This window comes from Dama dama, chromosome 23, assembly GCF_033118175.1.
Source record: "Dama dama isolate Ldn47 chromosome 23, ASM3311817v1, whole genome shotgun sequence".
NCBI classification, from domain to species: Eukaryota; Metazoa; Chordata; class Mammalia; order Artiodactyla; family Cervidae; genus Dama; species Dama dama.
Window position 1 is genome coordinate 4,327,235 of NC_083703.1, and position 13,699 is coordinate 4,340,933.

Below are 13,699 nucleotides of genomic sequence, written 5' to 3' on the forward strand. Positions count from 1 at the left end.
ACTGAGAGTTATATTTTTATTCGCTAAATCTGACAAACAGTAAATTTATCTCACGGTGTGCGATTGTCTCTGGTTTTCTGAATAAATAGTGTTTGTTTGAGTGAACTTTCTTTTAAAGTTTTTAACCAGATGGAAGCTGTTCCTCCCAAGAAACATTAAAACAGTTGTTACTGTTGTTTTCCAGCTGGATGAAATTGGCATTTATGACCAACACAAATGGGAAAATTCCAGTTAGGAGGTAAGTCAGTTATTCCTGCGTGCTCTGCGTAGCCTGGGTCGGCCCTCATGATACCAGTCCACAGAGAAAGCCCCCCGCAAGGACTTGTTAATTGCTTTAGTTACAGGTATTTCTGGAATCTTAGTTTGAATCACATTATCAGATGCTGTGTTTACTTCGTAAAAATCACCCTTGGATGTAAAGTCGCATTTTTTTCTCAGAATGGTTAGCAGTAATCCTGATAAAGAACATCTGAAAATGTAGGAGTATTTTTTTTTAAATTTTCAGATAAGTGGGTTTTTGGGATTTAAGTAGCTTCCCTGGTGTCTCAGGTGATAAAGAAGTTGCATGCAATGCAGCAGACCCAGATTCAATCCCTGGATTGGGAGGATCCCCTGGAGAAGGAAATGGCAACTGACTCCAGTATTCTCACCTGGGAAATTCCGTGGACAGAGGAGCCTGGGGCGCTACAGTCCCTGGGGTCAAGAAGGCGTAGAAGGCAACTGAGCGACCGGCGCTTTCACTGTCTTTCATCTTTCACCTACTTGCCCCAAACAACCATTAGCTAACATTAAAGAAGTTTCTCTTCTGCCCTGCACCTACAGTAGCGGGGTGGGGATGTGCCTTAGGAGGGGCGCCGCCTCTGGACACTGCCGCTCGTTCCGGGTTCCGTCGGCCCTCTGTGCCCGGGGCTGGCGGGCACCACGGAGCCTGGGTGTGTCGTCACCGCCAGCACACCCGCTTCAGGACGGCGCTTCCCCTTCAGCCTGCCCAGAGTAGCAGTGACAGGGAGAAAGTGGAGACAGAGTGAGGAGACGATGAGCCGGAAACGGCCCCCACCAGCGTGCCTCACCCCCGGGGGGCCCGCTCTGCTCCGCCTGCAGCCTTAGGACTGCTTCTGGCCTGTGGGCCTCTGGAAGCTCTTGCAGTGGAGTGGTGGGGTTCTGCACCCAGCTCCCCAGGGTCTTTTCGGCTGGTGTTTGTGATAGGCACTCCACGGTAATCCCAAAAGCTGGGCTGGGCCCCGGGGCGTCTGCTGCCCGTCTGAAGCCAGGAGTGTATTCAGAGTCGTGAACCTGAGCTCACCAAGAGCTCCCGGCCAGACCCACTCTTCAAGAATTCTCCAGACTCGCGTTCAAGTTGAGGTCTTGCCCAACACTTTAGCAAAGAAGCCAACCAGCAAGTAACCCCAGGCAGAACCCGGGCCACCAGCTGGAGCCTGTCTCGGAATGGCTGTAGCCGTCAGGATGAGGGGACAGGTCGCCCGCTGCGTGGCGTTTGGGGGAGAGCCTCGGAGCAGCCACACACGGATCACACTGGCCATTTCTGCCTCTCCTTTCCCGGCCTCTCTGCTAGCCTCGAAGCCTCCATTCTGCATTCCCCGAGGGCGTCTCCCTCAGCATCCTTTCACATTTAATAGAACTATCCTCATCGGTTTCCTTCATTCTGTGGGTTACAGCAGTCATGAACTAAGGTATCCACGTGAGGCTGAGGTATCAGTGAGAAGCACAGGGCATGCACGTTGTAAAGAAGACCAGGCAGTAATCTTTCTATTTCACCTTTTATTGAGGGCTTCCAGAGTTATCAACTTCATGCATCTGTTGTGGTCTTTACAAACCTATATGTAGAATTCTCTGTTTTTTATTTAATCACTTACTAGCGAGTCAATTTTGCGTTTACTTTAGAAGTTTTTTAAAAAGCCCTGCTGAGGACTTCCCTGGTAGTCCAGTGGTTAAGACTTCACAGAATTGAATGCAAGGGCTGCAGGTTCAATCTCTGGTTGAGGCGGTAAGATCCCACATGCCTAGTGGCCAAAAAAACAAGCAAAACCTAAAACAGAGACACTATTGTAACAAATTCAATAAAAACTTTTAAGAAATGGTCCGCATCAAAAAAAAAAATCTTAAAAACAAAAAGCCCTGCTAGCACCCTTGATCAATGTTGGCAAAGACACTTTACACTCCTCCTTATCTTATTTAAAACCCTTTGCTCTACTGAGAATAGCAGGGTAATTATTTTAATGTATCTCAGGACCCTACAGCTATTGCCAAACATTTAGTGCATTTTTATTTAAAAATAAGTACTGAAGCAATAGGGCTTCCCAGGTGGCGCAGTAGTAAAGAATCTACCTGCCAATGCCAGGGGCACAAGAAAGGCGAGTAAGTCAGGAAGATCCCCTGGAAAAGGAAATGACACCCTGCTCCGCTATTCTTGCCTGGAGAAGCCCATGGGCAGAGGAGCCTGGATGATTACAGTTCATGGGGTCACAGAGAGTCGGACACGACTGAGCACACACATACACACTGAAGTAATAAGTCCAAACTTGGAACAAATAGCGGCGTGGAGACCAGCAATGTAAGTTGGGTCTGTTTACCTTGCTCTCCTGATATTTCTTTCAAGAAAAGGTTCAGGAAATGGGCAAAGTAGAAACACAGACTTGTGATCAGAGCACTCCTAACCAGCAGTTCTGGTGTCCTTTGTCCACATGCTGCTAATCAAGCCTTTGTTACACAATCTTAGAAGCCTGATCCAACCTGTTCACGAACAAAATTATTACCCGCCTCTTTTTGTGGAAATAGCCCAGATATCTTGTCATCTTCCTTGGTGCTCTCTGACGTGAACTCTGTGGTGGCTGCCAGTATTAACAGGTGTTTGACACAGGACATCTGTGGTCTGGGAGCAGTTTGACAGAGTTGAAGGAGAATTGATGTCCAGCCAGTGAAGAGCGGATAAATCTTGGTGTGGATGAGCTGCCAAGGGCAAGATGGAAATTGTTCTGAATGCTTTAATGGATACGAAGAGTAAACACTTTAAAATGTCGTTCCATCACTATCACTCTGAAGTTTTAAAGTGGAAACTATTAGTGTGGTGTGTGTAGCGTTAGAGGAGATCTGGATTCACGGCCGTTAGATCAGGTTGAGCATGGCCCCTGTTCTGCAGTTGTAACCGATATTTAATGTCTAAGAAGAATTAAGGCACAAGGGAAGAAAGCTCTTTACCCGCCGCTTCCCCTTTCTTTCTTTGTACCTTCTCTTCTACCATCTGCCTTTCTCCCAAACCTACACACTCATGCTCACTTTACTTTCCCACCCAGACCACAGCTTTGAAAGTCACTGGAATTAGAACCAACAGCTATGGCTAGAAGTCCCAAAGGAGAGTGTGTCTTAAGAGGGCTGAGCCCTCAGGGGTGGTCCCAGCAGCCCAGTGTCCACATAATCTGTTCACCTCAAGAAGGCCCGGCCTGCTACAGTGAGGGTCTGGATTTGTGGGGCTTCCCTTCATGCTCTTCCTTGCAAAGCTAGTGTTAACATCGCTGGATGGATTGTAGAGCCTTTGTGGGCAGAGCGAAACTCAGCTTCTAGAGTCCTCGCTGTCTTGGTCATCTGTAAGGTCTCCTGGAGCAGGGAATTTAATCGAATAGGACTGGGCACCACTTACGGGCATTTGCTTCTCTTACACTTCCTTTGGGAAAGGTGGTGTGTTTTCATTCAAGATGCTCACTGAACACTGGTTTGCAGTGAAGCACTGTGCTCTGTGGGGCTGTGTATAAAGGGCTGCGTGAATCACAGTCCTTTACACATACTCTGCCTGCCAAAGAAATGCCCTCCGATGCTATCTGAATGCTCCCAGCCTGTGATAAGTGTTTTTCTCAGCCTGTGATAAGTGTGTTTCTCCTGGTTAAATACTGCATCTCTGATGCAACTAGAAACTCAAGAGAATTCACCTTTGCTCCACAACCCTCCTCACTACTGAGCCAAATCCATTTAAGGCCCAGGAATAACTCTGCAAGCTGCCTGGAGAGAAGGCAGCCCCCTCCCCTTCCCCTCACCTACAGGGGAACGGTCTCTTTCCCTTCCTTCTCCTGTTTTCTCTTGTCCCCTCATGCAAAGATGGGCCTGAGAACAAGCCCTTCTTGCCATCAGATAACCTTTTGTCTTTATTTATTTATTCATTTATGCACTCACGCTTGCCATAAAGCATGTAGGATCTTAGTTCCCTGACCGGGAATCAAATTCATGTCCCCTGCAGTGGAAGCCTGGAGTCCTAACTTGGACAGCCAGGGAGCTCCCAGCTCTTGCCTTTATTATCGTCTCAACAGCCATGTCTCTGGGCTCTGACTTTGCCCTCACTGATGTATTCCCACATGGATTTTCCTCCTTCGTGGCCCTGGACACCCTGTTTTCTCCATCTCAGTTTCTCTGTGCCCCACAAATTCTTAACCTCCTACTTCCGTGAGATGTCCTTGTCCTGCTCTCTGCTCCATGTCATTTTCCCAAGCCCCAGCCAGTATTCTCTTCCTGCAGACTCTCCCGCTCCCTGCCCCGCCATCTCCCCAGCACCACGTTGTCTGCCGAGGATCAAGCCTAAGTCTCCTGCGTGGACAGATGGATTCGTTACCACTGAACCACCTGGGCAGCCCTAACACATACATACTGTTTTTCAAAAATGACAAAATGAACAGCTACTTTCCCCTATCTTATAAAGGGCAGATAAAGTACTTCTTAATCCAATGTATGGAAGTTCCATGAACTCTAGAGAAGTGGGAAAATGTGGGCATAGCACCCTCTGCGCTGAAACTGGTTTCATACACATGTATGCGCTGCGGGTCTGTGAAAGAGAATTCATAGGCCTCCCTATATTTGGATGCAGTTGTCTCAAACACTCTTAAAAGTGCACTTCTTGAAGTATTCTTAGACTGAATGTGAAATAGTAAAGTTTTGGGCGAATGCACAGTTCATTGACCTGTAGCTGGTTCTTCCTAGTCTCTCCTTTAGGCTTGCCGCTGCAGCGGAAGGGGCGCTTTCTCCCCCTGATCGAGGGGAACCGGTCAGTGCCTGCCCGTGGAGCTGGCCTCCGCTCACGCGAACGGCGGGGCGCGGGACAAGCTGAGGCGGGGAGGCTCACCGTCCTGGGCTCCTGGGAAGGTGTTCCACCCACACCACACACAAAAGTCAGCTCTCTCTCCCCACAATGGCTGCACTTCTGATTTATGTCATTATGGTGAATAACTGCCCGAACTCCCACTCAGGCAGTGAGTGGAGGCTCTCTGCGTGGCGCAGACGTGGCTTCCAGGGTCTAAGTCCTCTCCTCAGTTGTGTTCGTTCTGAGTGTTACCAGTGTTTTAGTCAGAAGGAGTCTCTCTCCTACTTTTATCATCATCAGGAAATACCCTCCTTAAGGTGTTATCCATTTTCCTAGCCTTGATGCACACCATGCTAGTTCAAATGCACCACCATTATTCAAAAATACCACATCTCAGGGTAGTGCCAAGATGCTGCTGAAACACTGAATAATTGTTCCCCTGCCTCCCTTCTCCCCAACATCTGTCACTTTCATAATAAAGTCCTCAATCCTTGAGGCAGCTGACATGTCAGAGTAGCTCATGGGTGCTTGGCCTGAAAAGCAAAAAAACCATACACATGAAATATGTCTGATAATGCATGTCAGCTGCAGTATGGGGCCAGGAAAGGATGACCCCAGGCATGGGCCAGGTCCTAAGGGGCCTCCTTCCTGTCCCCAGGTCACCATGAGCTTCTGTTCTAGAGCTGCTGGTCCATCTGCCGCATCCCATTTTCCTAAGAAAGCAATTTGATAGGATCAACATTTATTACTGTGGTTGTCCAGTGGTCTGGGTCCTGGATGTGTATGTTCACAAGTAGCCCGGGGGACTGTCTGTCTTAGAATCATGGCACCTGACTGGCACAGCCAGCTCTGGTCAGCAGAGGACCTTTGCAGGAGCCACTTAGGGGAGTGAAAAATACCCAGAAATGAGAAGTAATTTTATTTTCCTTTTTCTTCTCCTCTCTCCCACCATACTTAGTTTTACTTGGATCTTTCCATCAGAGAAAACAGAATTAATAGCAACTTTTTTTTTCCTTTTCTGCCCTAGTATTACTAGAACCTTTGCATCGGGGAAAACAGAAAAGGTGATCTTTCAAGCACTCAAGGAGCTAGGTCTTCCCAGTGGAAAGGTATTCATTAATTTAATAATGTGTTTCTAAAACCACTTTGTGTATTTTTGTCCTCATGTAATAAGTAAGATTATTTATATTAAACTGATTCAGTTAGATTCAGAATTAGGTTCAGTCACATATAGCAGTCAATTTTTCCTTTGTTCTCTTTCCTTCTATCCTTCCTTCCTTTTGTTTTCTGGGCATTTTAACCTAAACATTATAGTATTCAAATAGCAAATTTCCAAATGTCCCTCTCAACTTTATTAAGAAAAGGAAATGACAGCAGGCTGCTCTTTCACACAGCTTATTGAAAGCTTATTTTATAGAAGCCCATCAACATTGGCTGAACCATGCACAATGTCAGCATGAAAAATGGCTCATAAATTAAGTTCTTCAGGACAGTTGTGCAATATTTTATGAAGCACCTCTCCCCAAGCAAAACGTTTGAGTTTGCGGCCCTTTGGATTTAAAATAGTTGCAATAAAATAAATTTAAAAAATAAAATAGTTGCAATGAATGTATTAACTGTAAGAAAGATCTAAGCTGTTACTGCCTTAACAAATCCTATTTGAAATATAAGTTTCAGTATGAAACATAAGTTCTTATAGAAGTCCCTTTATGTTGCCTGTGAAAATTCACAAAATAAGCATAAGAAAACATTGGGTTTGATTTAGTCAGCATCCTTGTGGCAAGTAGTTGCATTTTTCCTTCCAGAAGAGAAGGAAGAAATGTTTCTTTGTGTTTGTTCTATGGAGTATTTCCCAGAGCAAGCCCAGCTGGTAGCCAGTGTTTGAACATCCAAACCCTGGGCGCATGGTAACTAGAAACACTCCTTTACATGCCCCGTATTCTAGTAGGCTGGCCAAGGTGGGACCTTCTGGCTCCTGTCAGCAAGTCATAGATAAAAACCCTGAAATTACAAGTAGTCATCACTCTGCTTCATGAACCTATCGACTCTGTAGATCCTCCAAAGAGAGAGAATGGTGCCTGATTTATGACATGCTTCTATTCTTTCCAGAATGACGAAATTGAGCCTGCTGCATTTACTTATGAAAAGTTCTATGAACTGACACAAAAGATTTGTCCTCGGACAGATATAGAGGATCTTTTCAAAAAAATGTAAGTTCTGTTTATGAGAAAGTGTCACATTGAAGTTATCCTTGCTCTTTTAGACTTTAAAAACATTTTTTGTCCTAATATCCTCATATAATATGTTGACAGTATCTAGGAATGTCTAGTCAGGGCTACATTTTCACCCCTTAGTTTATTTGGTGTAAAAGTTCACTCTGATTTTTTGAGAAACTTTTACATAAGTTGGTTGCAGCACCTGGAACTTTCCCCTCCTCTCCCTGCATTGGCTTTACTAACTACCTACGATGTTAACCTGCTCCCTTAGGTATTAACCCGTTATGTGAACTAACTAGATTCGATTTGGAATGTTATTATGTTGTTCAAAAGTCCATTCATTCCAATTATTTCAAATGGATGACTTACATGTTGTTTTGTAATAATGACTTTGGATAATGCGAAAGAAGGCTTGCAGATATTTTCTATAAGTTGGGGGAGTGATTTCTTGCCTTTGCTGTTGTTGGGTTTTTGTGTTCTTTTTTTCTTTACAAACAGTCTCTGGCCATTTTAAGAGTTCACCACTACTTCAGGTTTGGAAAAATAAGTTTAGGATTATCGTCAACAAATGTCAACATGTAAATCGTACCTCCTGTAGCATCATATACCAAAACTTACTTTTTCTAATAAATTTCTTTTCAGCAATGGAGACAAAACTGATTATTTAACGGTAGACCAATTAGTGAGCTTTCTAAATGAAGTAAGCTTTTTCATACATTAACTCCATCCGTCTGTGTGCAGTGGCTTGCTCCCCCAGCACCCTCATTGCATGCCTGCACCCTGCACCCCCCGTTTGCTTTGCTTCTGACCTGCTGATCTTTCCATGATGGCTTCACTAGGTGCAAAAGCCAGCTGCCGCCCTCGTGCGTCCATGCACTCCCTCATTGGCTTCGCACACTGCTTTTTTGTTGGTTTCTTGCTTTGATGTGTAGCTCTGGGTCTGTGTATGTGTGTGAATTTGATAATATATTCACTTGATTAAATGTGTCTGTGTTTTGCAAGATGATATTTAAGGTACTTATCTTTTTTTTTTTTTTCTATTTACGTGTAAGAAATAGAAAGAGAATGGATTGAGTTTACCACCCTATAGTTGGATTCGCCATTGCTAACTTTTTCTCATACTTTTGCATGGACTGGGAAAGCCTTATTTTTGTCTTTTAATGGATTGCATGTAAGAAAAATATGTAGGTTTGAATAGAATATTTTGACAACAAGCACAACACTGGAGTTCCTGGGTGAAAACATAGTGCATATTAGGCCAATGGGATGGCAGGTTAAATTTTTACTTTTTATTTTTGTAACAAGCTCAGAACTAATTTTAGAATGTGAGTCACTCAACAACCAAGACTAGTTGATAAAATGTGCTTAAGGCCAAGAGAAATATATTTCAGAACACATTAATGTTCCAATTTTTATGACATCTAAAAGTAACTTTTTTTCCCCTCTACATGTACAAGAAAGTGTTTTCAGTGAAACCCATTGAAGCTCTTGTTAATATGAAAAAGGGAAATGCACTTTTTGTCTAACATGTTAAACAATAAGAAGACTTTAAATGAGGGATGGACAGTATATTTTTGTTCCAAAACAATTGATAGTAACCATTATACCATATAAAGACAAAACGTTAAGATAGGCAATATCATGCCAGGTAGAAGGTATTGCCTCAAGAAAAAGCAGCAGGCAGACTGATTTGCCATTTTGAAGACACATAGCACATCTTTGCTGAAGGGCTTCTCGTTTCTTTCCGATTCAGGGCCCAGTGGCTCCCAATTTGTAGGGTTGCGCTTGAGAAGCTATGATAACCAGAGCCTGGAAGCACGGATGCAGGAGAGACAGGGTCCCCCAGATGTCAACACAGATGCCTACTTGAAAGTAATCCTTTCAGTACACCACAATATTTATTTTACTTTAAAACATTTCAAGTTTTTTCACTCCGCTAGTTTTTGGTTATGCGGATACTCCGTTCACAATCTTTACCCAGATATTATCCACATTCTTATGTCACTGTTGCTCAGAAGTTAAGTTGCTTTGCTCTGCCTCCTTAACCCTTTCCCCATATTCTGCTTCTTTTAAAAAATGTAGGTTTTATCTCTCTCAGCTTTACGTGTACTTTGGGTCATTGGTCATCTTAAGTTTTGGTGAGATAGGCAAAAATCTTGCTTTCTACTAAAGAGGGAAGATCTTTAGTGGGGAGAAGATTACCACATCATCATTTTACTGCTTCCTAGAGAAAGGCCTCTTGCGTGCTCTGGGATGAAGCTGGTACTCAGCCGTCTGTTAAACGTAGCAGAGACTCAATATGCGTTGCACTTGCCCTATTCAAATGAAGAAACGGTTCTGAAGTCTTCAGTGTATGTGCTGCATTCACGGGTCCTTATCTCATGCCCTTCCTTGTATGGGAGACTTTTGTAGACCTACCCAGTATCTACTCCTGTAATTCTTATAAGTCATGACAAAAAAATTAATTTTGGAAGGGATGATCACATATGCTTTCTGGCTTTGCCATCCAAATTCTTTCTTAAATACTTTCTCCTTGGTAGCTTTTATCTGTCAATATTACACTGGCCAGTAATATTCATTTGCTTATGTTTGGCTTTTCATTAACAGTAAGGAGGCACTTTCAATATGGGGGTGGGGCTAATTGAATTGGTATGATTCTGGATTTCTTTAGGTCACAGAAACTACAAGACTACAAGTCCAGGAAAGTATACAGCCTTTATATTTAATCAAAGTGTCTGCCCTGAATCTCTTCCTTTTCTGTCCTAGTGAACTCAGCTGGAAGAACTAGACAGAAATCAGAATGTCTCCTTGAAGAAGGCTGTCAAACGTACAGTGTTCTGCCAGCACCTTGCACCCATAGGACTTTTGAGGACTCTCCCTCTCATTGTTCCAAAATCTAAAGCACCCCATGGGCAGAGCACCATTGAAACCCATAATGAAAGGAGACAGAATTCACTCTGGAAGGGAGCAGGCATTGGAATGTTAGGGGTCTCTGACTCCAAGAGCTTAGATCTAAACATTTTCAAAGGCCTTAGCCATATGGTCTCAGTAAGCTGGGATTTAACATTGTATTAGAAGCCCTGGATGCAATAGGACAAGAAAAAATAAATGAGTCCCAGAAACACAAAAGGACAAGACCCTGTTCATTATTTGCAGATGATTGTGTAATCTGAATATCAAAAGCCATCAAAAACTCTTTGAATGGATAAGAGAGTTCAACAAGGTAACCAGAGTAATGATGGACAAAGAAAAGAATCAATAAACACACATCTATGAGCATTAACCAGTTCTCCTGGAGAAGGAAATGGCAACCCACTCCAGTATTCTTGCCTTGAAAATTCCACGGACAGAGGAGTCTGCCAGGCTACAGTCCATGGGGCTGCAAAGAGTCAGACACGACTGAGTGACTAACACTTATTTTAACATTTAACAGGAAAAAATGGCATTTATCATATATTAGCAAAAACCATGTTGCCTCCCACTACCTTCCAGCTTGTGAGTCCCTTTAGTCCTTATATGCAGTTTTCTGTTCAGTGTGTTAATGTGTATCTGCAGGAATTTGGACAGAGGAGAGACGGGTCCGTTTCCTGCCTGGTCGCTGTGTAGGGCTCTGTACCACCTGCTCTCTGTCCACGCCATCACCACTCACGGGCTTTTCACAAGGAAATTTAGATCTGCTTCTCATCTGATTCTCAGTATCTCCATGTTCACTGCTCCCCAGAGGGTGATCTGGGGACCAGTAGCCTCAGTATCTACAAGGAACTCGTTAGAGATGTAGAATCCCAGGTCCCACTCCAGACCTGCTGAGTTGGAATCTGCACTGAACATTTTCTCCAGATGGTTTGTCTGCAATTAGAGTCTGTGAAGCACTGGATATCTCCTTGGTATCACTACTGTCAATGGGAGCAATGTGAGAGCAGCATGAACTTATAAACTTGTTATTCTCCATAATGAAGGTAGCCACGGAAATCTACCACTCGGATCTAAAATTTTGGCGTAGCTGTGTTTCTTGGTCCCATCCAGTGGGCTGAGGGAAACGTGTGTGTGTGTGTGTGTGTGTGTGTGTGTGTGCGCGCGTGCGCCCATATTATGAAAATAGTTAAGTTGAGTCCAGAAGAGTTGGCGGGGACACTCCCTATGAGCTAGCACCTGGTTGGGTATTGTCACCAACTCGGTTCTCTATATGTCAGGGCTAATTAAAGCCTCTTGGCTTCAGTTAGTTTCACCTTTCTTTCCACATTTCTAATGAGAAACTGAATTGATTGTAGTTTTACCTTCATTGTCCATTTCAGTTCAGTTCAGTTCAGCCTCTCAGTTGTGTCCGACTCTTTGCGACCCCACAGACCGCAGCACTCCAGGCTTCCTTGTCCATCACCAACTACTGGAGCTTGCTCAAACTCATGTCGATTGCATCGGTGATGCCATCCAACCATCTCATCCTCTGTCATCCCCCCCCTCCTCCTGCCTTCAATCTTTCCCAGCATCAGGGTCTTCTCTGATTAGTTCTTCACGTCAGGTGGCCGAAGTATTGGAGTTTCAGTTTCAGCATCAGTCCTTCCAATGAACACCCAGGACTGATCTCCTTTAGGATGGACTGGTTGGATCTCCTTGCAGTCCAAGGGACTCTCAAGAGTCTTCTCCAACACCACAGTTCAAAAGCATCAATTCTTCGGCACTCAGCTTTCTTTATAGTCCAACTCTCACATCCATACATGACTACTGGAAAAACCATAGCTTTGACTAGACAGACCTTTGTTGCCAAAGTAATGTCTCTGCTTTTTAATATGCTGTCTAGGTTGGTCATAGCTTTTCTTTGAAGGAGCAAGTGGCTTTTAATTTCATGGCTGCAATCACCATCTGCAGTGATTTTGGAGCCCCCCAAAATAAAGTCTCTCACTGTTTCCATTGTTTCCCCATCTATTTTCCATGAAGTGATGGGACTGGATGCCATGATCTTAGTTTTCTGAATGTTGAGTTTTAAGCCAACTTTTTCACTCTTGTTTTTCACTTTCATCAAGAGACTCTCTAGTTCCTCTTTGCTTTCTGCCATAAGGGTGGTGTCACCTGAGTATCTGAGGTTATTGCTATTTCTCCCAGCAATCTTGATTCCAGCTTGTGCTTCCTCCAGCCCAGCGTTTCTCATGATGTACTCTGCATATAAGTTAAATAAGCAGGGTGACAGTATACAGCCTTAATGTACCTCTTTTCCTATTTGGAACCAGTCTATTGTTCCATGTCCAGTTCTAACTGTTGCTTCTTGACCTGCATACAGGTTTCTCAGGAGGCAGGTCAGACGGTCTGGTATTCCCATCTCTTTCAGAATTTTCCACAGTTTGTTGTGATCCACATAGTCAAAGGCTTTGGCGTGACTTCTTACAGATAACATCTGAGGGCCTGCAGAATTGAGAGGTGCACGGAGAGCTGGGGATAGATCAGAGTAAGAAGAGAAGACAGAAATCTTAGACAACCACAAGAATCCAGAATTAGCTTTGTTTTCTGGTTGCTGGTAATCTGCCTCCTGCCTCTCATGTATCATAGGATCACATTAGAGCTGAACCTGACTTTGTTCATCGTTTCTTTTATTTTGCAGTTGAAAGACTGTAAGAAAGGGCTCAAGATCACTTTCCATGTACCATGTCTTTCTTCTTTAATGCTTGGGCAGAAGAGGAATTATTTAGTTCTATGAGTAAGGCTTGCCAATTATTCCTTTATCTTCTTATATGTCTTTTGAATATTATTTATGTCAACATATCTCTCTCCCAGTGCTGCTCAGGTTTAAGCCCGTTGATGTCTTTTCTCAATAAGAGTGTGGATGTAGTAAGAAAGATGTATTCATTGTCTCTTCATTTACATGGTCAGAGTTCTGTGAACTATTTTCAGAAGCTGGTCAGTATTATCTTTTATAAGGCTCTGAACATCATGGGGTGTATGCCCTTAGTACATTGCTTCCCCAAATCCCAGCTGCACACCTATGGTCTCTCCCCTCAGAGCTGTAATACATTCACCCCACAGTGCTTATGACCAAGTGGAAATCTTCTGCAGTCTTATTTCTCTGAGATGTCCTGGAAATGATCTTTCTCCTCTTTGTTTTTTCAAATAAAGATTATATTTTTGTGACTTTTAACACAAGTTTTACCATTGTTTCCTTGCCTTTGGGTTATCCTGATTGCACTGTGCTTCCTTTCTGAAATGTGGACATTTTCAGGAAAGCAAAAGGTTATCTGGTGGAGCAGATGTAAAGAGAAGTGAAGTTTCATATTGTGGTGGTGCTTATTTGCTGCAAATGTAGAATAAGGGGATTATGATACATATATTTTAAGGACTTGGTTTTCCTCGCTGTTGTTTCTGAAAAAAGGATATTCTTCTAGTGAATATTATGCCCTCTGATAAATTTTGGTGAGGA

At 43.6% G+C, this 13,699-nt stretch overlaps 1 protein-coding gene across 6 annotated transcripts in view; it reads left to right on the forward strand.

The window, feature by feature from the left end:
• The window catches only part of PLCB4 (phospholipase C beta 4), a 454,299-nt gene that overhangs the window by 334,333 nt on the left and 106,267 nt on the right, over positions 1-13,699 (forward strand). For all 6 annotated transcript variants that reach the window (XM_061125931.1, XM_061125930.1, XM_061125929.1 and 3 more), the window contains 4 exons: positions 185-238; positions 6,108-6,189; positions 7,190-7,290; positions 7,939-7,996. In XM_061125931.1, coding sequence (XP_060981914.1) covers positions 185-238; positions 6,108-6,189; positions 7,190-7,290; positions 7,939-7,996 — 295 coding nt within the window. The remainder of the gene's footprint in view (positions 1-184; positions 239-6,107; positions 6,190-7,189; positions 7,291-7,938; positions 7,997-13,699) is intronic.